The sequence below is a fragment of the Ananas comosus genome, linkage group 5 (genome assembly GCF_001540865.1).
Source record: "Ananas comosus cultivar F153 linkage group 5, ASM154086v1, whole genome shotgun sequence".
NCBI classification, from domain to species: domain Eukaryota; kingdom Viridiplantae; phylum Streptophyta; class Magnoliopsida; order Poales; family Bromeliaceae; genus Ananas; species Ananas comosus.
Window position 1 is genome coordinate 3252173 of NC_033625.1, and position 27546 is coordinate 3279718.

Here is a 27546-nt window from a genome sequence, read left to right on the forward strand (position 1 = left end):
CGTGATACATCTAACATGGGATTTTAGGATTGTAGTTATTTGATAAATGTACTCATACACCCGGTGCAGGCAATTATTTCTTCGTGTATATGCATATAATATATAACCTCGCGCCATTTCCAAACAATTCAAACCAAAAGGCTAAAAATGGCGCCTTCCTCTTCCCTCCCTCCACTCTTCTCCCTCCTCTTCCTCTTCCTCTTCCTCTCGCCTCTCCCATCCCTCTCCCTTCCACAACCCCACCCCGGCTCCGCGTCTCACCTCCTCATCGACGCCGCCTTCTCCGCCGCCCCTCCACCGCCGCCGCCCCCTTTCCCCTCCCCGGCCGCCGCCGCCTCCCCCCTCGCCCCGGCCCTCTTCGTCCTCGGCGATTCCACCGTCGACTGCGGCACCAACAACTTCCTCGGCACCCTCGCCCGCGCCGACCGGGCCCCCTATGGCCGCGACTTCGACACTCACCGCCCCACCGGCCGCTTCTCCAACGGCCGCATCATCGTCGACTACCTCGGTCCAATAACCCCCCACTTCATATCTCCCCAATTTTCCTCCCAAAGAACCCTAATATTGCTCCCAATCTGATCTGATTATGTATGGTTTGTCGTAACAGCTCTGCGATTGGGGCTCCCGTTCGTGCCCCCCTACCTCGGCCAGAGTGGGAAGGTCGAGGACATGATCTACGGCGTGAACTATGCGTCAGCCGCCGCCGGGATCCTCTTTGCTAGTGGATCCGATCTGGTTTGTAACTACTAGTATACTGCCAATTTATTGAAAATGCATTGTTTCTTCGCACAAAAAGATGACATTTTGATGTGAAATGGGTAAATTGTTCGATCTCATGACTTTGACTGTAAGGTCGAACAGTTTCAATTTAGGCAGAAATTTGGAGATTTGGCAATACTTTATAATAAGATACAACACTAAAAGTATGTGGAAATGCAAAATTCTTTTCTAATCATCCTATCTTTCATTAACTGTAAGATAGCAAAAGTTAAAAAGGATAGCAAATTATTCATTTTACAATGAGTTATATATAAATCGTTGTATTAGTTGATTGACTGATGGTTTATCCATAGTTTTTTGGTATGATTTTTTTGGTTTATATTTGCAGTCAATAGTTTAATGAAATATTCAACCAACTGAAAATATGTGATCTGTTTGGGAAAAAAAATCTGAGAAAATTGACTTTGCTTGGTTGCAGGGTATGCATGTTTCGCTGACGCAGCAGATCCAGCAGGTCACCGACACGTCTGAGCAGCTCGCACTGAGCCTCGGGGAGGAGGCCGCTGCCGACCTTTTTAGGAGGTCGGTGTTCTACGTCTCGATCGGGAGCAACGATTTCATTCATTACTACCTCAGAAACACTTCCAGTGTACAGTCTTTGTACTTGCCGTGGGAGTTCAACCAGCTCCTGGTTAACACTGTGAAGCAGGAACTCAAGGTTTCCTTTAATCCCTCCCAATTAGATTACCGATTCTCGTTGTCGTATTTGAAGTTCACTAACCCTACTACTTAAATTTGAGGATGTGATTACCTTGTCAACATCTTTTTACTTTGTATTTAGATAATGGCATGTTGAGTCATCTTGATGTGGTAGAAACAATCAAGTGATATGGTTTTGCTGAATCCCATAACTTGTACTCGCCTGTTTATTTCCAAGAGAATGAATTGAAACACAGGCCTATGTTACTTAAAACACGAAGAAAAAAAAATGAAAAAATGGTACCCTCCTTTCATAATGGTGTGCTTATGGTCTTTTTGCCATCTCAGTGATCACTTTTCGTTCTCTCTCTCTCTCTCTCTCTCTCTCTCTCTCTCTCTCTCTGGTCTGACTGCTGATATTTCAGTAATCGTGTTAATTGCTTTACGAATCTTCGGTTTTGAGATGGAATATATGCTATCTAAGCTTTATGAATCTTCGGTTTTGAGCTGGAATATATGCTGCTACTCAGATATTTTTATGACTTGTGCATGTTATGTACTATGTTAATATTACTCAAATTGCTTTCCTGATCCTTTTTTAGTTTCTGTTTATGTGAATCAAGAAAGGTATTGCTTACTTAATATTGCACGTGTTAGCATCTCTTTCCTCCTCCTGATACACACATCTGAGTGCAGAACTTGTACAACACTAATGTCCGGAAGTTCATAGTCATGGGCCTAGCACCGATCGGCTGCACCCCTCACTACCTGTGGCAGTACGGAAGCATAAATGGCGAATGCATCAATGAGATAAACAATTTGGTGGTCGAGTTCAACTATGCCATGAGATACATGGTACAACAACTCAGCAGCGAGCTCCCGGATGCCATGGTCACCTTCTGCGATGCCTTCGAAGGGTCCATGGATATACTAAAGAACCGTGATCGCTATGGTAAGCACTGGTAATTGAATTAAGAACAACCGGGCAAATGCAATTCTTCTTTTTTGAAATCTTTGCCAAGACAAACTTTTATAGTGTTTTATAGTCAGGTGGATACTTCCATGAAAGCAGCATCACACTTATTTTGTACCTGAGGAATGCTTTAATCAAGGCCGAAGACTACAGCAGCTCTTCTTAGAGATTTTAAGGACTATAGGCGCAATTTACCTAGGAACAATTTGAAAATGCCCTGCCTTAAAGTAGGTCTTACATTGCTTAGTTTGTGCAGGTTTTCAAACGACAACAGATGCTTGCTGTGGGCTGGGCAAATACGGAGGATTGATCATGTGCCTGGTACCTGAAATGGCCTGCAGTAATGCATCAAATCATGTGTGGTGGGACGAATTCCACCCCACAGATGCAGTGAACCGGATCATAGCAGATAATGTGTGGTCAGGGGAACACGCCACCATGTGCTATCCCATGAATTTGCAGGAGATGACCAAACCCAAGCTCTAGTGTTTCTCTTGTGGTTAAGTTTTTGATGGACATTCATTCACCTGTACTGTTTTCAACTCTGATGCAGCCATGTAGGTTGCTATGGCAAAGGTGAAGTTCAAGAATACTTATTCTGAGAAAAGTTAAACAAAGTACATATATTGCAAAGAATAGTATACAAGCAAATTCCAGTTTACAATGTGCAATACAAGTAAATACCTTCTTTTCTTGTTCTTAGTAAACAGGATAAAAGGGGCATGCCAAACTTGCCTAGTTTTGTAATTAGAGACAATGCATATGTAATACATGAAAGGGAGACTTTATCACATCTTATGCAACATGTTGTTGTTGTTTTTTCTTTCTTCCTACCCTTTTCCTATTTGAAAGATGAATTTCTTGATTATTGTGGCGATTATAAATAATAATTATTTGTTCAGTGTTTGCTTTTATTGATCCATTCTTTTCTGTTTTGTTTTTTTTTTCCAAAAAAAAAAAATTCTGCTTACTAATTGCTATAGTATGGTACTAGCATGATAATATTTGTTAATACATTTATACACAAATTATTATGCAAAATACAAGTTACAATATTTGTACTCAAATGCCACAAATCAGATCAAAGCCTTTAAAGTAGCTCCAACTTTATCACAAAATATCACAACTCTAAAAGAATAGAAAAACAACTATCAGCAGATTCAGCACTTTTTAGGGAACCACTCCAAAGTAAGTCTTAATTTGTTTCCAACTGCTTTTTCCTTCGCAATACAAACTCACCGCAATCTTTCTAGTCTCTGTTCAGTGGTATCTAACAAGTCGCAGAATTGGTGTTCATCTCGTACTAGTTGATGAGCTCAATGCGTATCCTTGAAGTCGGCCTCCTTTGGATTGTACTGTTACTGAATGCATAGCATCACTGCCGTTATGAAGTTAATTTTGAGTACTGAGTTTACATGGAATTGCCAGTTCTCTGAGCTTAATAAAGTGAAAAGAATTTTTCTCTGTGCAAGAAGTAGAAATTCACCGTTCTTGCATAAGAAATGTAGAAAAAGTTCCATGACTTTTCAGTCAAGTAGGTAACTATAGATCTTCTTCATCAAGTTCAGAGTTCACAACAAAGCTGGGAAATACCATCGTCATATCCCTGAAATTTCATGTTGTTTGTGTCAGAAAAGAGTGAAACTTGGCAATTTGTGACGGCATTGAGTGTGGCGACAAATCAAGTATTATCAAGCATGAAGATGTACTCTGAATATAGTCGCAAATTTTTTTCCTTAAAATATCATACAAGTTGATCCAGAGATAATTAATGAGCTCCCAGTAAAATAACGGTGAGAACGATAGTCATTTAGGGTGTTATAGACAACAAAATTCTGTTTCTGATAATAAGAGATGCATCCACTTAGATATATTATTTTAAATTGCAGCTCTTTGTTCATGTTGCACTTTAATCTTCAAAAAGATTCAGTTACCATGAATTTCCGCCTTTAACGAACTTATCGGGGGCTACAAAGTAAGAGATAAAAGAAGTACAAAACATAAAAAGGAAAAAAATTTGAAACTTACTTTAGGTATGGAAGAGTCATATTCTTCAGCAAAGCCGGGTTTTGACTAACAAATTCTTTCCATTCGTCAGGATCGATCCTTCCATCACCTTTTGAATCAGCTTGGGAAAATGTCTATCACCATACAAATTAACATAAACGAATCAATCAACAAAAAAACTTAGAGATGCATACAAAAAATATCGTATGAGAGTTTGAAAAAAGATGTAGCAATTTGAAAGCAAGTATTGTTTACCTTCTCAACAATTACTTCAACGACGTCATCTGAAAGGTGTAAACCAGATTCATCTAGGAGAGCAAGAACCATCTCCTTCAACTGAAAAATAGTCAAATATCAACAAATCCACATCCAAATGGCTTCATAAATCTCCAACAATGTAAATAGTGTCAGAATTTAACTTAGAAAATGAATATTTTCATGACAGCTTTTGAGCTATGATCTAGATTGATGTTAACCATGGGGCAAGGTTAATCTGAATAATGGTACACCACTAATGCTATTATGCTCCTAAACAGTGTTAGAATGATCCAGAAGAAGAGTAAAAGAAAATATATACATACCTCATCGCGCTCAATGTAGCCAGTGTGTCTCAAATCATACAATTTAAATGCAACTGAAAAAAGGAACATCCACCTCCTATTAGGAGAGTTGTATGAGATAACAAGTCGAAATTCCGTAGCTACTAAATAAGATAGAGCTCATTTTATGAATTTAATATGTATAAAGATCCAATAAACAACCACAGGAAACTCGGTCCTTGAACTTCTAAAGGCGACAAACAGCAAATCAAGAACTCCAGATAAATTTTAAAACTTTGAGAAGCGTAGGTATAGCAAAAAATATTAGGAAAATGGAAGAGTGAGCAGTTTCTTACAAGCAATTTTCTCTTCCGTCGGTGTGTCTGGGTGGAAGACGTTGAGGGATCGAACAAATTCTCCAAATTCTATAACCCCATTTCTTTTGATATCAAACAAGTCAAATATCTGCAATCAAAGTATCAGCCATTAATTATTTCCTATAACCATACTTGTCAAAATTTTCACAGAAAGTTAAATTGATTTTGACAAAATGTAAATTTAAATGATATAAATAGATTGTGTTGCGCTTTAGAATTTGCGACTTTCGCACTGTAAATTTCAAGGTCTTTTTGAACATCCCAAGTTTACCGTCCATTAGCAAATGCACCAAACTCTAACCAAATGCGAAAAGATAACTGACCCTGTCTGCGAAGAGATTCTTTCTCTTGCTATTCTTGAAGAGAGCGAGTTGGAATTCTTCCTGACAAGGAATAAGTCGTTACAATTTACCTTTTATTAGCAATCGGAAACCATGAGCTAAAATTGAGCATGGCTTGTAACATTTAAATTTGACAGCAAAGCTGAGGATGTACCTTGTGAATCAGACCATCTTTAAATATTGAATGGCTTAGCTTTTTGAATAGCTCATACAAAGCTTCTACTTCGCACACAGAAACTGCAAAAGTTGCGAGCTTGTTTAGCGGTTATGCTGATGCTTGCTCAAGTGAAAGAGGTAGTAAAATATCCCTTATATTATACTCAAACAGTGACTACCATTTCAATTTACACACCATGTATTCAAGAAAATCTCTGCCAACCTAAATTCGTAAAGCTTCAGTCTCAACAGTTTCAGTTAAAATGATAGTTTCAGGTTTCGGTTTGAGATGCCGTTGATAAGTCATTGCATTTTAAAACATATCAAAAATAGATATAGAGTAATTGGACTATCAGAATAAAACTTGATTCATAATATTCTTCATGCCGAAGTGATACATTATGCCACTTTAATGATATATATCAAAGAGATCAAACTTGTCTCAAACCTAAGCTTTTCAACTTCAAAAGCCATGTTAGGAGGAAGCAGAGAGACTCACAAGAAGTTTCCGAAGCCAGAACAGTAGGATCCTCATATCCGGGTGTATGTTTCGCTAGTTTCGTAGGTATGCAGCCCATAAACTACTCAAAGATTTTACAAACTCAAAACATTGAAGAACTGTTAACGTAAAGGTTCAGATGCTAACTTTTCAACCTGCATAGCAGAAAAGGAATGGTGAAAGATATGTAAGCACGGAAAATATGTACTATTTATTGTATATGTGCTAAACTCTTGAACTACATCATCTGGAACCTGAGAAAGTGCGCAATGACAAATAATAATAGAAATGACACTACTCTAAAGAACAATTGCAAGCACAGAGCAGAAAACATTAAAAAGAAACAAAAAAAAGAAGGTATATATCTTACAACTAAAAAGGAAATCATAGCAAAGTAGATTTGGAAACCTAAGGGACTAAACCTACCTTAGATTTTGTACAAATGATATCCCTCTTCTCTCAAATTTTCTCAGACACAAACCCCTTTTCCTTTATATAAAGAGAGAAAGAAACAAGGAAGGAATCTCCTAAAACCTTTGACTATTATTTTATGTGGCAATGATTGTAGCAAAAACAATACACTATTGTTCTTTGAGGTATTTTAAATTAGTTAGAACATAGAGATAAACAAGTTGAATTATTTGACAAGTGATGTGGGTATGTATATTTTATGAGGGTAGGGCCTATAAAACCATGTAGTTTTGCTAATGATTTTTTATGCTTAAAATTTGAAACTGCTAAGTTGCTCTTGTGGCAGACCTTTCCAGAAGATGTAGTCTGTCTGATAAGCCCTCTCTGCTATTCTATTGAATACAAATTCCCAAGAAACCTTTTTCACTCAATCTGATATACAAAGCAAGTTACCATTTTGAGATATGTTATTGCTGTTATTACTATCATTTTAAAGGAACTTGCTTTTGATTGGTGTCGGAACCAATGCCGTAAAAACCGGTTCAAGTCAAGCCGCTTTGAATCGGTCGAACCGTGAACCAGTATCTGGAATGGTCTGACTGACATGTAAAACCTTAGAACTTAAGATATCTGCATTAACTGTTCGAATCGGTAATATAACCTGTAACCAGACTAACTCTTCAAGTTTTGATTAGACCAAACAGCTTTCTAACTTATGCTCAATACTAAATCAGAAGGTTGAAAAACACTAGAATGATAGATTAGGTTTTCAAGAGCAAAGGTCAAATATTTTGCTTAGTTTATAACCAAATAGAATTACATGTTTTACTACTTCACTAATAGACACTTCTACGTTGATAATTAAAACTAATAACATTATGCTAGTTTTATTGATTTAACTAGCGGTCGAATCACTGAAACTTGAACTAGTAACTTTATCCTCTTAATCCAAGAGTTACAAACCTACAAACACCAATGACTTTGTACTTTTAAAAGCACAAGAGCTTAATTCTTTATATATATATATATATATATATATATAATTTCAAAATGTTTGGTTTGAAGCATGAAAAATTGTTAATTCACCGAGAAATATGCAGTAGAAATTGAGAAATTCAAGGGGAAAAACCAAAACAGAGTATAAAAAATGGAGAATTTAAGAAGTTAAAACTTACATAAACCAAGTTGTTAGGAGGTGATATCAGCTTTGATCGTTTCAACAATTTGAATTTTGGAGCGTCGGCACGCCTCTTACGTTAATTTGACTTCATCTAATTATTTTAATTTATTTTACTGCAATAATTTCACTAACAAATTCTATACCCAATGAAATCTACGTAATATACTATAAGATTGTGTTTCTCAACATGCTGGCCATATGCATACTTGTACCACGTGAATAAATTTTAAAATGTTACGTGGGCAATTGTAACATTCTATATGCAATAATCTATATTATTATCACAAAGAGAAACCATGTAAATTATTTTATATCTTATTTTAAAACTTTACAAAACCCCCACCGTATAAATCAATTTCATCCCACCAACTCGTGGTACAAAATAAAACATTCTACTAGTGTATTCGGTGCTTCGGGTTTACAATAAAACGTTGTAATTAAAGATTTGAGCCTTAATAATGATTCAGGAGTCACGTGATTACTGCATGATTAGTCTAAATGACATTTGAGGACCATATCACTACTGCATACTAAAATAAAAGTAATACGCGAGAAAATATTATGATCTTAGTTGCAGAATGGTAAAGTGGGAACATTGCTTAGAAAATCTTATGACTATCTATCATAAAAATCTCATTAATAGGTTATATCTAACCCAACTACAAAAATGTACCACCCATGTCATATTTATGATTTTTCTGTGCATTATTCCCACCTGTCATCTTTGTCATAAAAATAATGTGTAGATTAATTAACGAGCAGCCTATATATAATGGCAATAATTGCACATAAGTCAACATTTAAATGCATATAAAGTACGCAAACCACGTCTAATCATCACAATATACTAGCCCAATCAGAGTCTACATGTTTTGATAATAACTTAGCATTTTGACCACATCTGAAATTTGATATGTATAAATCTATGTACAATCTTCTATGGAACAAAAGAAAAGAACATAATAAAAATGGGAGCACACTGTAGCCACCACTAGGAGCTTAATAGCATGTGGAATGGGAAATTAATGCTTGTTGTCTCAGGATGGTGCCCTGGTACTCTGATGGGTACCGTCGCCACCATGTTGGTAGGATTTATAACTCAATGCACAAAAAACTTCATATAATGACTCGAATACAGTCCAATACTGATGAACAATATGATAATACCATATGCAAAAAAAAAGCCCTAACTTAATCGTCTCCATAGTAGCTATAACTTGATGTGCACGATATTTGATGTGACGACTCAAATGCAGCTGGACACTAATGAGCCACATATTAATAATGCTCCAGGCATGGTCAGTGAATAGCCTTCCTCGGAATTGAACTGTCCCAAAATTGCACCATAGAACCCCATACTAGGACCTAGAAGATAATGGAAATTCTCAGGTACGTCATAAATGATCCCCTTTACGTACACTGAATTGCATATGTAAATTTCCCTCATCTGAAAATCTCATATAGGGCATACGAAGCACCAAAGGAATTATTCAACCGGAAAAGGAAAAAAAAACAGAGAAATATACATTTTACAACTGTGCTGTAAAAGCTGCAAATTCTCTATCTGAGCAATATCTAAGTTGCACTACTACATTTCAGGCAACTGGGAAGCAAAAGTTGGCGTTCGGTGGCTTGGATCTTTAATGAAACCACCAGAAGATTTAGCTACTGTGATTTTTATGGTATTGCAAACTAGAGAAAATTGTTTTGGATTAGTGTTTTCAACTCTTCCAGTTTCTTAATGATCTTTGGATTCATCAAATCCCGTGCTTCCTTTATAAGAGAGCCTTCTCTGCTGAAGTTGTATGCATCCACTACAGTTCTTATCCAAGTGTGCAATGCTTCTGGTGTTCTGCAAACCAGAGAAATATCTTCAGCTAACTGTTCTTTTTTATAAAAAAAATAAGAAGTCAAATTACAGAGGACTTCAGAGAGCATAAAAAATCTGCATATGAAATTCACCACAGCTTACGTGTATAAGTAGTCCACATTCTTTTCTTGTAATTCATCGCCAGGAATAAATGCATCTCTTAGCGCACTCAATCGTTCCTCAGGATCCTCAATTGTAAGGAGATACTTGAGTATTCTGATCTCTTTCGGCATAAGCCTTTGAAGGTTGCCAACTGCAGTCTTGTACAGATGATACAATACATCCTTTACCTGCAAAATTTTTGTATCGAATAAAGCCAAACAGGTTTATTTTCTCGTACCAGCGAACTGGAAGAAATGCTACTAAGTAGCAATGGATCAATCAAAATTCTCACAAATAATCTCCACATTTCACTATTCTCAAGTAGCCAGGTTATAGTTGATGTATCTGCACTCTGTCAAAAATGTTTTGCACACCAATGGTCCTTAACATTTTGACGTAAATTGCAGTTTAAAACCTAACCGTTCAATCATTACAATGAGATCCCTAACATCTGCATTTCATCGCAATCAAAGCTTTGTCTAACTGCCATGTAAGTGATTTTTGGACTACAAAGAAATGCAAAGATTAGGAACTCGCCTGCAATAAACAAATATTGGGTACCCAATAAGCCATGATGGGAATTTGCAGCTAACTATGCCATCAATACTCTCTAACAATTGAGTTGTCCCCGGTCATTATTTTACCTCATCTTTCATCATATTGGATTCTTTGGCAGCCGACCAAGCTTTAGTAAGCATCAACATTAGTGCAGAATCAAGTTCCTTCTTCTCGGCTAAATCGTCTATCTTTCTACAAGCAGCATCTAAAGAAGGTGAATTGACAATATCCTGGAGCTTCAACTCAGCAGCATTCAAGGCCTCAATGCTTTCTGATGCATTGTCGTATGCTTGTACAGCGGCTAGACAAACATTCCCGAGATTTGCCAACTCTGAGAGGAACGAATAAATAGTCGAGTATTAACTCCCATCAAACTAGAAAAAATAAAATATTGAAAATACCGAAGAGCTAAGAGGCATCTAAAAGACAAATTTATGGTTTATTGTCAATGTGAAATTTGATTTAGTAGTTGACACTCTATATTGGTTTGTAAAGAACTTTAGTGCCAAAAAACTTGATAATTCACAGTGTTCACATGTAGTAACAACAAGCTTACAATAATCTACAATCTGGATTTGCATGGTCATAAGACTCATAACTAGCGGTGTATTTTCCTCAGAATAGAGATAACTATATCACAAGAAGTCATAAATTGAAAGTTTCATGAACGAAGCATGAAGTTAAGCATCTCTTACCATTTTGCTTTTCTGGATTTTCATAATAAGATTCTGCAACAGTATGGAGATGCACAAAGAATTCCTTTGTGAAATCTTTACAGCGCTTAGCAACAATAGAATTAATTTCTGACGGTGCCCCCTTGACTACTGCAAGAAGTTCATTATGCCTTTGCACATCTTCATCTATCTGACATTAGTAAATAAAAATCAAATGACCTACCACTAATACACTACAAATATAAAAGTAAGGATGAATAAGAAAAACACTATTCATCCATTCACCAAAAATAAGTGAACTAGGCTTTACAAAATTCTTAGAAAAGAATGGATACCTCTTTGAGTTTCCTACCAAGTCGGAGAAGCTTATGCCTCATTTCTGGATCAACCTCAGCATCAGCTCTTTCCTGGCAGCGTTTAAAGAAGTGTGGTCTGATGTTGTCCCATTCTCTGCTGAAAGCCAATAATCTTCTCCAGTCAGTTGTTGTTGGCTTGTCAACCATGAATACTTCAATTAGTTTGTCGCAAATCCTTATCATTTTAGAGTCGTCCATATATCTTTCGTCAGCTTCCACATCTATTTTTTCCTGATTATCTTCAGATGAATTTTGATTTGGAGTCGCATTTCCAGAGAACATTGAGCTTGACAGCAAGTCTTCACCAATGTCACTAGGAACTGCCGTCGCATCACCAACCGCTGCAAGAGATGAGGAATTCGACCGGGAAAAACTAAGAGATGCATGACCTAACATCCAATATCAGTTACATCTATTATGTTACAAATGGATTGTTCTTAACTTCATAAATGGAAAAAAATAAATAAGTAAATAAATAAACAAGTAGTGCTGAAGCACTAATAACCAAGTTCATATACAAACTTTGATTTCCTCTTTTCAAATATTACCACACAAGTATTAAATTACTCGACCTCCATTTATAACTTCGAAGACCTTTCAAAACACTCTTATTCACGATCAATCTTGCTCCCAATAGATCAAAATTCATGTAGCAAAGAAAAGTTTCGCATCAAAATCACAATTACACATCAAACCCTCAAATTAAGAAGGAAGTAGCGAATCAAAGCAGCCATATATACAAAGCGAGTACGGAGCTAAAGATAACCACGCATCAATCATCTTCAACCATCAAATCAGAGGATGAAGAGTGTTGGTATTACCTCCAGGATCGAAGGAGGAAGAACAAGCTCCGCCGCAGCTGCGCAGAAGCACTTTTCGGGGGGAGCTTCTTGTAGAAGGGAATCGACACGAAAGGGTTCGCGAGAAAAGGGGGTTTCGGAGTGGAGGGGGGCAGAATCGTAGGGGAAGAGAGGGTCGGAGAGCGGAGGACGACGCCATTGCCATGGCCGACTCCGTTGGAGCTTCCTAGGGTTTTACGTACGGGCTCCTCTTCGGAGCTTCGAGAAAGTAAAATCCCGCCGCCATTGCGCTCTCACTATTTTCTTCTTTTTTTTTCTTTTTTGTGGGACTTTTTGCATGTTAGTCCCTCAATCTTTTACCATTAAGACTAAGTGACGATTTTTTCTTTCGGGCAATAAAAATTATAAAAAAAAATTACAAAATTTCGAGATATTTACATGCAACAAATAAAGATTCTTGTTGAGCACAATACGTACTACTTATTTAGCTGCAATTTTGGCTACCATTACTGTACAAATACCAATGCCCTTGAAAATTGCTCTGCGAGTCCCCTCAAATCCACAAAAATATGTGAAGCCACACGAAACCAATCCAAAATAATGCATGTTACATGTACATTCTCATCCAACATTACAGAACAACTACATGAATACATGACACAACTATTGAAATTGAAGTCCCCTATTTTCTCGTATTAAATTTCACAATGTTGAGGAACCTCAAATCATGTATCACTTCATCCTGTGCATAAGCAGTCTCCTTTTCCAACAGATATTGACCATTTCTTTGCTTATCTAATTGCTACTCATCAGCTTCCATAATCATTTGTAAGAAAAATAAATCAAAATCAAAATCAAAACAAAAAAACCATTCATTAAGTTGCAGCCTTGAAAGTGGAATAATTCCTTCCCGATAATCTTATGTAGCAACAAGTGCAGTTCGGGTTAGACGAAGAGCTCATAATGTACTCAGGATTTAGTTGACTTTATTAGTACTGCTCTTGATCTTCTGCAAAGTGTCAAACACAGTTCAGTACAGCTTCGAAGGATAAGCACGGCTATTGCCCACTTGAGCGAAAAAAAAAGGAGGAAAAAGGAGAAGGAAAAAGATTAACAAAAGATGCAGTACGAAAAACGAAAGCAAAAACATTACCCTTTGGCAGATCTGTCAGCAGTGATAACACCCTTCAGTAATGTACGTGCATCGACTGATCTCTCATGCATGATCTTGTCATGGTATATCTTGCTTCCGATTTCTGTTATTTCCTCCTCTACCTCTTCCAATGTTTGGTCCACATTGAGTGTTATCTCCCCTTTTCTTATCACCGTAACACTAAATCCGCCGGCTTTAGCATCCCTGAAAGCATCCTGCATGGCGCGCTCGTGACGGTTAGTCTCAGGTGTAAGCCATGTCAAAGTGTACTACATTGAAATTTACAATATATACAGTCAAAACTTACTGGCAAAAAAGCAGTTAAATTTGAGAAGTTTGAGAGGCCCTAAATTCTGAATTAAAAGGAATCAAACAAGCCATCAATATATCTCTAGTTAACTGCATCATTTGAAAACAACAGGTTATGAGTAATTACCTTTGGTGGTCTAGCAACTACGAAAGCTTTCCCACTTCCAAGCATATCCATATGCGCCTGAACAATGTAGCAGAAGTTCTTAGAATCTCCCGGATCTTCAAAAGCAATCACATGATACTGCTTTGGATCCAATTCAAGATCGGCAGCCATCTCTAGAGAATAAAACCCCACTCTCGGAACATCTTCCTCAACTGTGTACAGTTCTATACACTGTAGAATAACAAATTGTGAAATAATCATATCAAGAGTCCAAATGCCGAATAGCAAAAACAGAAAAAAGAGAGACGGAAAAAAAAATGTACATACACCTAAACTTAGTTTGATTTCACTGTATCTTCATCAGAACTCAATTTTGTTCATAAATAGTTTTGAGGAAATATTCTATAATCTAGTACTACTTGAAAGAACAGGATGAAGAGGTACTAAAGACAAAATTAAGAAAAGGATAGGTTCCGAAAAAGTTTAGGTCAGTTGTTCAGGTGCCGATTTCAATTTGATTTATACATTTTTAACCAAAACAAAGAAAAGCTAGAATGACAAAAAGAATACGATATTAAAGGATCAATTAAACCATTTACCAGTACAAATGGAAGATCTAACCACGATAGATAATCTTCTTCTTTCTCATCAGAATATTCTTTGTATTTGCTAACCACCGCTTGGGCACCATACTTTTCCACCTCTCTTTTTAGCTTGTTCATCTTTTTCTCTATATATCTCCGCTTCCTTTTGGGAATTTTTGTCAGTAAATCCGTGGCATCCTGTATTTCTTTCTCTGTGATCCATCTATCTAAATCCTTTCCCATATTTCTCATGATGGATTTGACCTCTGGATCAGTCTCAGCATTATAAACTTCTAAGAAACCTTGAGACCATTTCTTCGTATGTTCCCAATGCTCCTTTCCTCCTTTTTTACCTGGTCTAGTACTACCATCACTGCACTCTATAAGTGTCTTGGTTTTCTTCGAAGATTCGCCAACGGACTTCTTTAAACTATTATCAACTGAAGCATTAGGAGAAGGGATGCTAGATTTTGCTAAACCCTCCACTTTGGAAAGACTGCTTTCGGTTTCCTTTTGCTTAAGCTTTTTACTAAGAAATTCAGGATCCTTATCAAAAGATGGTCCTTTCCAATAGGGAATTATTTTTTCAGGTGGATCGTCCAAGCTAATGCCATCTGTTAAACAGAAAATAAAAAGAACGAGCCTTGTAATTCTACTAAATGATAATGATTTTTGTCAAAAACAGTGATGAAATGTTAGCTATTTGCTCTAAAATATATTAAACAGACCAATGAGACGAACAGCTAGAAGATAATGCTAGAAATATAATTATTAGGCCACTGTATGCAAGATAACAAATTATACAGCAAATCAGAATCAACAATATACCTGCTCCATAGTCAAGATTTTCGATCCTGGAATGGTAATACTCATGCAGTGGCAATAGCCTTTCATTGACCATCTCAACTTTTCTTTCTAAGCCTTCAAAGAAGGCACGCTTATCAGTAGCATCCATCATATGAAAAGGATCCCGCCCAGCCAATTCGTTCTCTCGAACTTGAAATACAATTTCTCGAAGACTCTCATCATTCATCCATTCAAGTTCCTCACTCTCCAAAGCTGATCCCATTTCATTTACAACAGCACTTAAAGATAACTCCTCTTGTGCCTTATCTTTTGCCAGCACGTAATTTTCCTTGAACCCAACGCGCATTTTTTGGATAATAGGGTTGAATTCCTGGAAATTCTTTTCAATCCAACTCTCTTCACTCATTAAACTTTTCCCTGTTTTAACATTAGGACCATTCAGTTCATGCTTGTCCTGAGAGCCATTTATCACAGTGCTAACAGAATCTGATTTTCCTGTTTCCCCAGATACATCAACCTCATCTGGGTGACTGTTATTTTCCTTCTTCTCCATGTTGCACACCCTTGAAGAATCAACAGATGATAAAGAAAAATCATTAGTCTTGTCAAACTCAAAGGATGGGCCCACTTCATTCTCTATACACGCTGCCCAGTCCTTTCTAGCAAATTTATTGCCATTGATTTCAAGTTCACGATAATCAACTGGATTTTGGAGGCTTTTCTCTTGTTTTTCCTGGTCAGATTGCCTTTCAACTATTAAATCATCCAAGTCTTGAGAACTACTAATAGATGAGGATTCATTGGTAGTGACATTATGAATGGAACTTCTGTGTTTACCATTCATAGTCTTTGTTGGTGAAGAGTTCGACATAGATTGAGGATCCCAAGATGAGGATGTACTATTTTCCTCGGTAAGAAAGGAATTAGTCGATTTCCGATCAGATGTATCATTTAGGAAGTCATATTTCTTCCTTTCGACTTGAGAAGAATCATTTGCAGTCGATAAATCATTGAAACAAGAACCTTCCCTTAACTTCGTTTCAGCAGTATAATCACAACTAGGCTTTTTTGGAAGAAAAGCAGCTTTATCATCAAATGAATCTGACCCGAGTGTTGTTTTCTTGGCCCCAAGTACATCGGTCGTAGACCCAATCATGTCAGCACTCTGTACAAGCTCATCACTTACCTGTGATTTATTCAATTTAGTCCTACGCTTCGTAGCTAGATATTCCCTCGCTTCCTTGACGGAGCTTATGATTCTCGGCTTAATTTTCACAGATTTTTTGCTAGAAGTACCAGATGAGCTTTTAGATTTTCTATTTTTTGATTTGGAACTTCTCATTTCATTCTTTCTAATTTTTTCTTCATTTGTTTGAACAATGAAAGACGAGGTGCCAGCATCCTTATAATCAGTGGAATGTTCTACATCAAACCCACTATTTGCTTTCTCTTTGGTATCAATCTCTTCATCCGTTTTTCGATCATCCACTTTTGTATCGATAATAACTCTCTTGTCACAAAATGTGTTCGATAGTTCTCCTTCAGGAATAATACTGCGGTTATTCAAAGATTCTTCTTCAAGCATTCCTTTGTTATTCATATCCACCGAAGACTTCATATCCTTCTCTATTCGGCCCTTGTGCAAAATGGTTCGAGACATGCTAACATCATCAGATGCTTCTTTAAGAGCTTCAACTTGATTATCATTTTGGTTTTGATTTTCTCTTTCTAATTCATGAACCTTTTTAACCATCTCTCTTATTTCCTTTATCTTATCATCATTCTGAAAACTCGCATTGGAATGACTAGGGATCAAATTCTCTCTTAATACCTCGGTTTGCTTAATGCTTTTTATTAGCTCACTCCTATCTAACTCTGGCCTTCTTAGGGAAGCCACTGCCAACTCCGGCACATCCTGGAGTACTTTGACACTTCCCTTCTCTAACTCCTCTCGTTTCATCCTTGACATTTTCTTTCTCCTCAGCATCTCAACCTCTTCTCTACTCAACTCCACCTTATCGTTCCCCACAATCAATTTTTTCATGACCCAGAACACGCAGCAACCACATAACAGAGCGAACCCAACTTGAGGGGTAATCTTCAAAATTGACTCGCCTTTTTTAGCGATAAATACCAACCCCTCTGCAAAAGACGAGTTTTTTCCCTCAACTACATACTTAAAAATTGAGCTACTTTTCGGGAGCATGTATTTCCCGCTCTCAATATCTTTCGCGATAACTTTTGCACAAGATAACTTAGAATTCACACCTGCGAACTCTTCCCCAGCTCGCTTCGATTCAAAAGACCATGCTCCGATTCGGCTCCTTTTAACGATTTCTTCCTCATTCACGACAACACGCGTAACATTCGCGTCCGAATCTTTATATACAGTAAAAATAGGACCAGTTCCAATTCCCCAGTACTCAGAATCGTCCTTATACTGATTGATCCAATTCTCCAATTTATCCCACAAAACTGAATCTTTATAACTATTTCCATTTCCCAACCTATCATTTTCCACAATGTCCTTCTCTGTACCCAAACCCAAAGTAGGCCCAACCTTTTCCGCTAACTTAAAATCAGGATTAAACAGTTCAGGAGCTCTACGAACCTGGTCCTCATTTGAAGGAACGATCTTCTCCCTCAACGTGTTCCGACGCCGAAGGGGCCTCCGGAATCGCGCCGAAACAGGTCCGATCCCTCGCCGAGAAGCGGCCAAAGGGGTCCAAGATCGGTTTTTTAAGAGGAAAATGGAGTCATTTGGGGATTTCCTTAGTGGGTTGTTCTTATGGAAGCTCGAGAAGGGGGAACTGATCGTTGGAGAGGAGATTTTGCAGAAAAAATTGGTGCTTTCGAGCACAGGCGAGGTGGAGATATCCATGGATTGGAGAAACAACAGAGAAAAGATATTGGGAGAGAGGATTTTATATAGGGATTTAGGGAACGAGAGGAGTGGGAATTGGATTAGGAGTCGCCATGGCGAAGGGGAGTAGAGGGGAAATGGGGAAAAGAACAAAACCTAAAGAGGCGCTTAAACCCCGGATAAATCCTCTTCGAGGACGAAGGAGATTGGACCGGACGAAGCACTGACGGAGATTCCGACCCGGGAAAGCCCGGTCTAGTTGAACCAGTCCCATCATTTTATTTTATTTTATTTTATTTTTTTTTGTTGGAAGAATCACCTTTCTCATTTATATAATCTTTTCACAAAGCTAAACTGTTTTTTTTTTTTAATACATAAATACGGAAATATTCTTGGACTTTCAGTTCCTCAGATTTTAATTTTTTAAACTAAACTTATCAAATTTATTTTTAAATTAAAATATCAAAATTTTAATTTAAATTATTTTAAAATTAAATTTAGTAAAACTACTATTATATGCAAATATTAAATTTTTTTTGTCAGACAAGCTTTACAAAATTACTTTAAAAAAATCGTCTTTATCTAAACTGAGCTAAACACTTTACAGTTTTTAACTAAAATCAATTCTCAGATCAAGTCTGATCAGGGCTGCTAAATTAGAGAGCTGTTTAGAAGATGAACCAGGAGAGTTAGTTGCGATGATATGTAGATCAGATAGAACTGACAAGCTGATTCTTGGAGATTTTTAGTTAAATGGATTTGGGCGCAACAAGTCAAACCACATTGGTCGAGTACAAAGCAGGAAAAAAGAATGCCCACAAGGCCCATCAAAGGCCCATCAACCCCGCCAAAAAGCCCAGAAGGCTCTCCCACGACAACCGTTTCTTCAAATCCGCGGGTAATTAGATTTTGGCGCGCTCTCCCTCTCTCTCTCTCTCTCTCTCTCTCTCTCTCTCTCTCTCTCTCTCTCTCGATTAACCATTACATCTTCTTGATGATGGCGCCAACGGTGAAGGAGAAGGAGATTAAGAACAAGAACAAAGAGAAAGAACAACGGGATTGAATAGATCATTTAATTCGAACAGTCAAAGATTTTAACGGTTGTCCAAATCCGGGCTAAAATTGATGTAAAAAAATTTATAATTATTTGTAAAAAAAAATCTATAACAATAAGATTTTTTATAGAGATTTCCTTAATCTATTACATTTAAATAATCGTAGAGATTAAGCTTCAAGATAATTAAGTATTGATATTTGATTATTACAACCTTAAGATTGTTATAAAGTTTTAAAGTTCAAATATATATATATATATGCTATACCATGATGGATTGGAAAATTAATTAATTTGGACGGCAAAAGATTTTAACGGTTGTCCAAATCCGGGCTAAAATTGATGTCAAACAAAGATAATTATTTGAAAGAAAACATCACAATAAAATTGTTATAGAGATTTGCTTAATCTATTACATTTAAATTATAGAGATAAAGTTTTCAGATAAGTATCGATATTTGACTATTACAACCATAAGATTCTAACAAAGTTGTAAAGATCAAATATATAAATAAACTTTATATACGTAATCTATATTTTAAATTCTAGAGTTTAATTTCGTAAACCATATATTATTATTATTATTAAATTTTTTTTGGATACCCGATAATATATTTTGCTCTCTTACTTGGACTCGGACAAGCTTTACAGCAATTCCATCCATCTCAATCTATAAATATATCCAGGAGTTATATTTAAATTTGATCCCATAGTTCTCGTAGTAGGGAACTAACTGCATGTAAATATCGCCTCAACGTACGTATATTTATTAGCACCTTCCTTCACGTTGTAGTGCAAAAATTTCGTCGTCGTCGTCGTCGTCTCAAATAATCATCATGCTACACCACATGCGCATGAGGTGGAGAGAGGAGGAGGCGAAGAAGATGGAGACGTCCACAGCCCTGTCAAGCTCTCATCAAGAAGAGCCCCTTCCTGCGGAGGAGCCGCCGGCGAGTGAAGTTGCGGGGGTCGACGAGACCGCGCCGCGTTCGGAAGCAGCGAGAGCAGAAAATCAAGAAACAACCCGCCGTCGCAAACGGAGTCGGAGGAGGAAGCGAAAGCAGAAGGCTCAGGAAGTAGAAGAACGCAACAAAAAGAAGGCGCCGAAAAGGAAGAAGGTGAAGCAAATGACACCCGAAGAAGAGGTAATTTTTTATTTTTTTTAGAAAAAGAATTGTATGCTACTACTTTATTCGTTTAGACCGTTTGATATGAGAACTAAACTTTGGTGCATAATTTTGGTTGTTCTAATTAATAGAGAATAGAAGATATTTTAGTATATATTAGAACAATGGTAAATTGTGTTGGATGTAGGGATGTTAACGGGTCAAGTTTGGATCGGATTTTCAAAAATTCGAATTCAAACCCGAAAATCAAATTAAAATTCGAATCCAGATCCGAATTCGGCGGATTTTAAAAATTCATACCGTTGAAAGAAGAATTAAGAAATAAAAATTATTAAATATTTTATATATTATATATTATATATTATATAAATAAATAAAAATAAATTATGTGTATATATAAGGGGCAATTGCTTATATAACTTTGAAAAGTTCCCGACTTTCCGATTTACCCCTCTTAGAAGGCTAATATTAAAAATATCCTTTATATGTTCCAACCTATTTCTAATGTACCCTTAGAGTTAAAATCTGTTATAAAATTACTATTTTGCCCTTTCAATTATATCTTTCCACTATCACTGACTTTCTTATTTGCCCTTAAAGTAAGAGGCACAAAAAGTATTTTTACTTTTGTCTTTTCCAATATAACTCTCTGCCGTCACCAACATTTCTTATTTGCTCTTAAGTTAAGGGCAAAATTGATATTTTATTTTTTTTTAACTGTGATAGATGTTTAACTCACATTTAACCCAAGTTAACTTAGCAGGAGATAACTGTGGGGTACTTTACAATAACGGTGGAACATATGAGGAGTATTTTAGAAATAAAAAAAAAGTATGAGTAAATCGGATATTTTCAAACATATGAGGGGTATATAGGCAATTATCCTTGTATAATTTATTCGGGTTCGAGTTCAAGCCAGGTAAATACAAAATCCATATCCATATACATATCCGTCGGGTTTTTATTTTCTATACCTATAACCGAACCCATATACGTTTAGCTCGGATAAATCCGAGCCATTCGGGTTCGGATTCGAATAATATTTCGGATATCCATACCCATTGACATCTCTAGCTGAAAGCATTTGGGCAAAAAGTTGAAAATAATATCTAAATATATTTTAAAATAAAATGATTTAGTTATAACAGTATTTTTATATTTTATATAGCATTCATAATATAATAATTTATGTTACAATTTATTTTACATTATCCATAATATATGTGTAACGAATAAAATATAATACTAATAATTTCCTTATGCTTTTAATTAATAATGCTGTAAATTTCAATACAAATTAAAATATATATATATATAATATATAAAAATATCTTATTCAGTAACTTGTAATTTTGCAATCCACCAAAAAATACTCTATCTTCTCGAGTTCCTCCGTATAGAAATCTCGCCAACCCCTTTTTAAGAAGGTTATTCACTGTTGTCACCTTTCTTTTCAAAACTAGTCACATAAAAATTTTAATTTTCGAGGAATTCTGACCTTTTACAGTTGAATAAAATTTCTGTCTTTGACTTTACTATCCTGTAGGAAGTTATACAGCTATTTGACCAAAAACTTTTCAAACTGAGGCCATCTACAAAGTCATTACTAAAGTTATGTGTTATGTGGGAAACAGTTGGTTATTTTACATTAGACAAGCTAAGATTTTGGAGTAATTGATTGTCTTGCATGCCGACGCAGCAAGCGCAGCAGCGCAGGCTGAAGGCACGGGAGATGATGGCATTGAAGATCGGCGTAGAGAATCCGGCCTGGGCAGTGCAGAAGACACTCTTTGTCAGCGACGTCAACGGGCACCAGCACCGCCTGCAGCTACCACGGTTGGAGGTGGAGGGGTCGCCGCTGCTGGAGGTGATGAGCCCCGCTGAGACGGAGGACATGTACGGAAAGGGCGCGAAGATCGTGGTTCTCGATGGGCTCCAGAATGAGTACAGCATGTTATTCAGGGATGTCGGCGACAACAACGGCTTTCGCATCCTGGGCGCGGATTGGATGAACTACGTGCGACGGAACAAGTTGATGACAGGAGATTCTCTCGATTTGTGGGCGTTCCGCCGCCCGTGTAAAGATGAAGAGAAGACTGAACTGGTGTTTGTGTTGTTGCACCATCAGAACCAGAATCAAAGGGAGTCAGAAAAGAAGGCAAAAATAGTAGAAGCAAAGAAAGTGTCTTCTTCTTCTTCTTCTTCCAGTTCTCCTCGTCCGGTCCAGAGTTCTTCGGGAATTACAGCACAAGATGAAGCAGACGCAGCTCTTGGGCTGCTGAAACTTGGTGAAGGGTACCAAGAAATTCAAGAACACAAATCGCAATCGACTGATCGAAAGTAAAGCGATTTAAGTTTGTCAAGCAACTCCGCCAGAAACTAGCGGAGTTTTACACATGAAAAATACGGCCATGTACAATTTCATTTACACAGATTCTTCGCCAGCTCTTTAAGCTTTTCATAATATATTTCTTTGAATCGTCCTAATTGCAAAAAAACCTCCAAATTCCTTGATAGTCTTCAGATTGATACTCCACAACTCAGATTTTTGGGTTGATTTGGCCACCGGTTTAATCATGTAAAATACCACTTTTCATGTCGAGTTTTTGCAATTTTGAACCATTTTGAAACATTTATAATTGGAATAAGAGAACTTGGATCATCACTTCTTACTATCAATGTCGCGGAGGCATCAATCAGTTTGCACAGAGAGAGAGAGAGAGTATATATTAGTTAATTTAATATGAGCTCGAATCCCAAATTCACAAGATGTAAGAATAATTTAGAATGTTACAATAGCATCAGCATCGGATGGTTTGGCATAAACAATGACAGAGACCCAACCCAAACAAACCCAGATTCCAAAGTTTTTAACTTCATGTGCTTCAGCTACAGAGATTGGGTATGCAGACTCCGTTGTCCGGGTTCGGCTGCTCCTTCCAGATCCGCCCCGTCACCCGGAGCTTCAGCTCCTTGCGGTCGCCGCCTGAGAAGAAGAGGGCCATGTTCCGCTGTATTATGAGGCCGTCGTGGCTGTCACGGACCTTGCGGTGGCTATCGCGGATGCTGCGGGGGGTCCCTTCCCATATCATCTTGCGGCCGTTGGCACCGACCTCGAGACTGTAGCTGTAGTTCCTCGCCTCCGCCTCATCGCCCATGAAGCGGAGGAACGCCATGTAGACTGGTGCCATCCCTAGCTGAAAGGCCTCAAAGTGCAGGCAGAAGTACTGCCCGAAGCAGTGGAAAACCTGAAGAAACGGGAGAGAGAAAGGAATCGATCAGTATTAGCACGCCGAGGAGAGATGAAACTAAACTTTACCGGAATATGGTGATTCATTGTATGCTTAATAAAGATGCTCCTAACAGCTAAAATCAGTATAAAGACTTAGATTGCAACCACATGGGTAAAAAGTTTTGAGTCTTAAACTAAGCAACTTCATGTGAAATTGCTGAAGGTTAGCAGTAATTTAAAACACCTAGGATCTCACTGCGGTGCAACCATCAATGGGTAATTACCGTTACCACACAAAATTCCGTCCATGTATCACATGTGCCCTCTGGCAAGAGCATTTATGACACTAAAAATGCAATTTTAAAGGAGTGTATGATTTTTTTTTTTTATGATTTCGAAGGATACACCGGAAATCAACCCTTTCATAACACGGTTCAAGGCATTGTAAAAGAGAGAAACTTAGCGTTCTAGGTACAAACGCTCCATAAAGACAATCTCAGAAATGTAGAATGCAAAACTAGAGTAGGTTTGACTCGAGCAAGATGTGTGTATAATTTAGTTTCTCACTAAAGTTACATCTAGTTGTAAATACAGTTGTGAATTGAGTTGAAACCGAAGTCTGGGTACTTACAGTCAGCATCCAAGTTGCATTTTCAACCTCTCGGGGGTTGGACTTCACGTACCGATGGTTAAACGTGCACCCTGTATGCATGTCGACCTTGTGGTCATCCCTTAAGTGAGTAACAAGGACAGGAATGTCCCCAACAGCAGAACATTCAGATCCTGCGTAAGGGCAGTTGTAGGGCCTGAAACTACATTGGGCTTCATGCTTGAGCTTGCTGTAATATGGGAAGATCTCAGGGCAACCGAGGGTGTAGTATTTGCAAGGGAGCTCAAGCGATTCAGCCACCTTTTCCAACGCTAAACACCGGATGTCTCCAAGCTCTTGTCGACAAGTGGGGCACCGGTTATTCACCCTCGACTTGCAGGTGGAACATAGAGTATGCCCATTTTGGCACTGCAAAATAGATGGGAGTACGTTAAAACTCATTTCATCATAAAAAAGAGTTCTATTAGCATTTTGATAAATCCAGTAAATACAAAGTATACATATTTTATGACAACAATATCTGCAGTGTAATGTAGGAGGAATTCCATCCTTGTAGTTCTGCCTAATTTGATACCTCTCCCAACTATAAATTATTGGAGAGAAAAAAATAATGAAAATCAGTTTTGAAGAATGAAGATACATCCAAGGATCACGAAAAGAAAAATTAAATGATAGTACTAACAGCTGATAGATAGGAGGCATATTGGAGGATCTACCAACTATTAAGCACTGTTACAAGAAGCGGAAAGTGCTCTTTTTTTTTTCTTTTTTTCCTTTGAGGTTTCACATAGCATGTAACGCAGAAGGCAGACGCATATGTGGGTGCACATGCAGAAGCCTAGGTTACGATTTCATGGTGCATGCGATCTCCATGTTTCCGAGGCAACGGCATTTCTAATTGTTAAGTCCTTAACGGCATAACAAAAAAGTACTGCAGGAAACGTATGTGCAACTTTTCAAACTCTACAGGGTGGCAAAACATAATAAGCAAACTGGTCAAACCATAGGGCGCAAAGTTGTTCCCTTTCTATATATAACTGCATAACTAAACCAGAAAAAAAAAAAACAATTAATCCAACTTTTAGTGCAGTGTCTCATGAAAAGGTATAACATTACATATGCAGAATCACCTATTGAAATAACTGAGTCATTAGAAGCTTGCATACAAGATAAGAAACCCATGACTAAAATCCAATTAATAATAATTATTTATCAAGAAAGTTCTATTCAGATGCACATGATGCAACCATCAAACCATATTTCTGAAGCTGCTACTGATCAAGCTCAGATAAAATATTGATATTATCAAATGTAATAAAGAGACAAATGAATCATTCATTTTATTACTCACTCACGTAACATCTAAACAACAAAACAAAATTGAAAAATGAAACAAAGGAAATAAATGAGAAAGGCTAAAATTCCATCTCACTGCGTAATCACATTCAACTGCTACAAAAACAAACATTGGAATACTCTCGAATTACATATCCAAATTGGTACAAAAACACATAAATTTAGACATTCTAATTGCTACAAAACATCATTGGTAGCCTAAAAAGACCTGCACACGTAAAAAATCACGTATTTACATCATCAAATTGATTCATCCCCTGCTAATTTCAATAGCAGCAAATCAAATCCCCAATTTCTCTCCTAGAAAAATTCCAAACCCCAAAATCTCAATCATGGATAAAACTGAAAATAAAAAAGGAGACGGTTTGAGATGACATTAGAAATTTTTTTTAAAAAAAAAGCAAAAAAATCACATCTTTATACCACCAAATTGATTCATTCCCTTCCAATTTCAAACCCCACAAAACAAATCCCATTTCTCCCTTAAAAAGAAAACCCTCACAACTCGAATCATGAAATTAAGCAACAAGAACATCAAAGAAGAGATCAGGAGGGCTGATCACCTGGTGGATGGGAGGGTACATGGAGTTGGTGCAAACGGGGCACTCGAGGAGCTCGTGGACGCTGTTCGCCGGGTGGATCGCCGGGCCGGCGCCTCCCCCACCATTCCCGCTGCCTCCACCGCCGCCCCCTACTGCGGCGGCGCTAACCCCTTGCTTCACGAAGGAGTGGGCGAGGTGCGCGGAAGCATCGTCGTCGTCGATCCCATCGGAGGAGGAGACGCACTCGATGCTATCCAACTCCATCACCGTTCTCAGCTCCTCCTCCCCCCCCCCCCCCTCCCCTTCCCCTCCTCCCTCTTCGCCCGAACCCCCTCTCTCTCTCTCTCTCTCTCTCTCCCTTTGGGAGAGGTGGAGGGATCGAAAGGAGGGAGAGAGAGAGAGGGGGAATGAACACCGGAAAAGCTTTTTTTCTTTTTTCTTTTTCTTTTTTTTTCCTTTTCCTTTTTTTAGTTTATATATATATATATTATATATAATATATATATATATATATATATATATTTTTTTTTTTTTTTTTTGGGTGGGGGGTTTCGGTTTTGCCTTTCTTGGTGCGTGGTGGGGTTGAGTTAAAGGAGAGAGAGAATGCCACCGAGTTATATTAAGGACGTGATATTTTTAATTAATTAAATAATTTTTTATTTATTTATTAAATCATAATTATAAAGAATATTATTATTCTATATTTTTTAAAAAAATATTATTGATTTGTTATTGCTGATGTCGTGTAAGTATAGGATAGTAAATTTTTATTTAGATCGAGAAAATATATTAAAAAAATAAAATTAAATACCTATATTTTTTTATTTAGATGAGTGGCAAAGATAATTTTTTAACTTTTAAATTTTTAAATTTGAATAGAAAAGAGTTAATACTATGAGGGACTAGTTTTTTTTTTTCTCTGTTTCAATCTAATTTAGTGAAAATAATTTTTTCTTCCATTTTTTTTTTGGTCTGTCTAGTCAAATAAAGTAAGAGATGAAATTATTGAACAATTCTTCTCAGGTTAAAAAAAATAATAATAATAACAGAGCTTTTCTTAAATTTGATTATAGGTGGTCAATAAATAACAAGCAGATTTGATGTAACTATCTATTATTATCTATATCCCAGAGTGTTGCTATTTAGTTGTTTCTGAACTTACTTTTTTCAAATTTAGTATCTAAACTTTTTCACATACTGCAGTTCCATTCCTCCTTGCTAAACTAAGGAAAAAAAAAATGTTTGCCTATAACTAAATTTGCTATTTTATAAAAAGTAGTGTTTTTTGCTAATAATAAAATTGTAACGTATGGAAAAAAGTTTATAAATTAAAGTATTATTAGGTAAGAACAGTTTAAGGACCCATACATTTTAGGAAATATGCATTTTTATGGGGGAAAAGAATTTTTAAAAAAAAATGGTCAAAGGAGAGGGCAAAGATGTAGATGGTTTTTTTCTTTTTTTGTGCTTATGCATGATCTGATAAAAATTGGTGACAGTAAAGGTGGTTAGGGCAAAAATATGCAGGGCATTCTCTTTCT

General features: G+C 37.1%; 5 protein-coding genes across 8 annotated transcripts; 1 reads left to right on the forward strand and 4 right to left on the reverse strand.

The window, feature by feature from the left end:
* Positions 148-3256, forward strand: LOC109710282 (GDSL esterase/lipase 7-like). The gene is made up of 5 exons (XM_020232790.1): positions 148-508; positions 608-735; positions 1199-1438; positions 2116-2371; positions 2649-3256. The coding sequence occupies exons 1-5, from the start codon at positions 148-150 to the stop codon at positions 2876-2878; spliced, it is 1215 nt and encodes a 404-aa protein (XP_020088379.1). The 3' UTR covers positions 2879-3256.
* LOC109710657 (calcineurin B-like protein 7) lies at positions 3460-6752 on the reverse strand. The gene is made up of 9 exons (XM_020233380.1): positions 6738-6752; positions 6312-6466; positions 5811-5893; positions 5639-5698; positions 5295-5403; positions 4981-5033; positions 4655-4735; positions 4421-4533; positions 3460-3998 (listed from the first exon to the last, which is right to left on the reverse strand). The coding sequence occupies exons 2-9, from the start codon at positions 6388-6390 to the stop codon at positions 3935-3937; spliced, it is 642 nt and encodes a 213-aa protein (XP_020088969.1). The 5' UTR covers positions 6391-6466; positions 6738-6752; the 3' UTR covers positions 3460-3934.
* On the reverse strand, positions 8920-12604 carry LOC109709875 (uncharacterized protein At4g37920, chloroplastic). 2 transcript variants are annotated; one of them, XM_020232241.1, is made up of 6 exons: positions 12284-12604; positions 11442-11803; positions 11128-11296; positions 10519-10763; positions 9875-10062; positions 8920-9754 (listed from the first exon to the last, which is right to left on the reverse strand). In XM_020232241.1, exons 1-6 carry the CDS (start codon positions 12465-12467, stop codon positions 9595-9597), a joined length of 1308 nt encoding a protein of 435 aa, XP_020087830.1. In that variant the 5' UTR covers positions 12468-12604; the 3' UTR covers positions 8920-9594. The 2 variants fall into 2 exon arrangements, with proteins under 2 accessions (XP_020087830.1, XP_020087829.1); XM_020232240.1 differs by having other exon boundaries at positions 11442-11851.
* On the reverse strand, positions 12833-18245 carry LOC109709874. Of its 3 annotated transcripts, none has more exons than XM_020232238.1 (5): positions 15243-18244; positions 14430-15028; positions 13852-14061; positions 13416-13630; positions 12833-13271 (listed from the first exon to the last, which is right to left on the reverse strand). In XM_020232238.1, exons 1-5 carry the CDS (start codon positions 18100-18102, stop codon positions 13232-13234), a joined length of 3924 nt encoding a protein of 1307 aa, XP_020087827.1. In that variant the 5' UTR covers positions 18103-18244; the 3' UTR covers positions 12833-13231. The 3 variants fall into 3 exon arrangements, with proteins under 3 accessions (XP_020087827.1, XP_020087826.1, XP_020087828.1); XM_020232237.1 differs by having other exon boundaries at positions 13416-13684; XM_020232239.1 differs by lacking the exon at positions 12833-13271 and adding an exon at positions 13723-13768 and having other exon boundaries at positions 13469-13630; positions 15243-18245.
* LOC109710879 (E3 ubiquitin-protein ligase SINAT5-like) lies at positions 22980-26306 on the reverse strand. Its single transcript, XM_020233668.1, has 3 exons — positions 26027-26306; positions 24129-24515; positions 22980-23513 (listed from the first exon to the last, which is right to left on the reverse strand). The coding sequence occupies exons 1-3, from the start codon at positions 26267-26269 to the stop codon at positions 23151-23153; spliced, it is 993 nt and encodes a 330-aa protein (XP_020089257.1). The 5' UTR covers positions 26270-26306; the 3' UTR covers positions 22980-23150.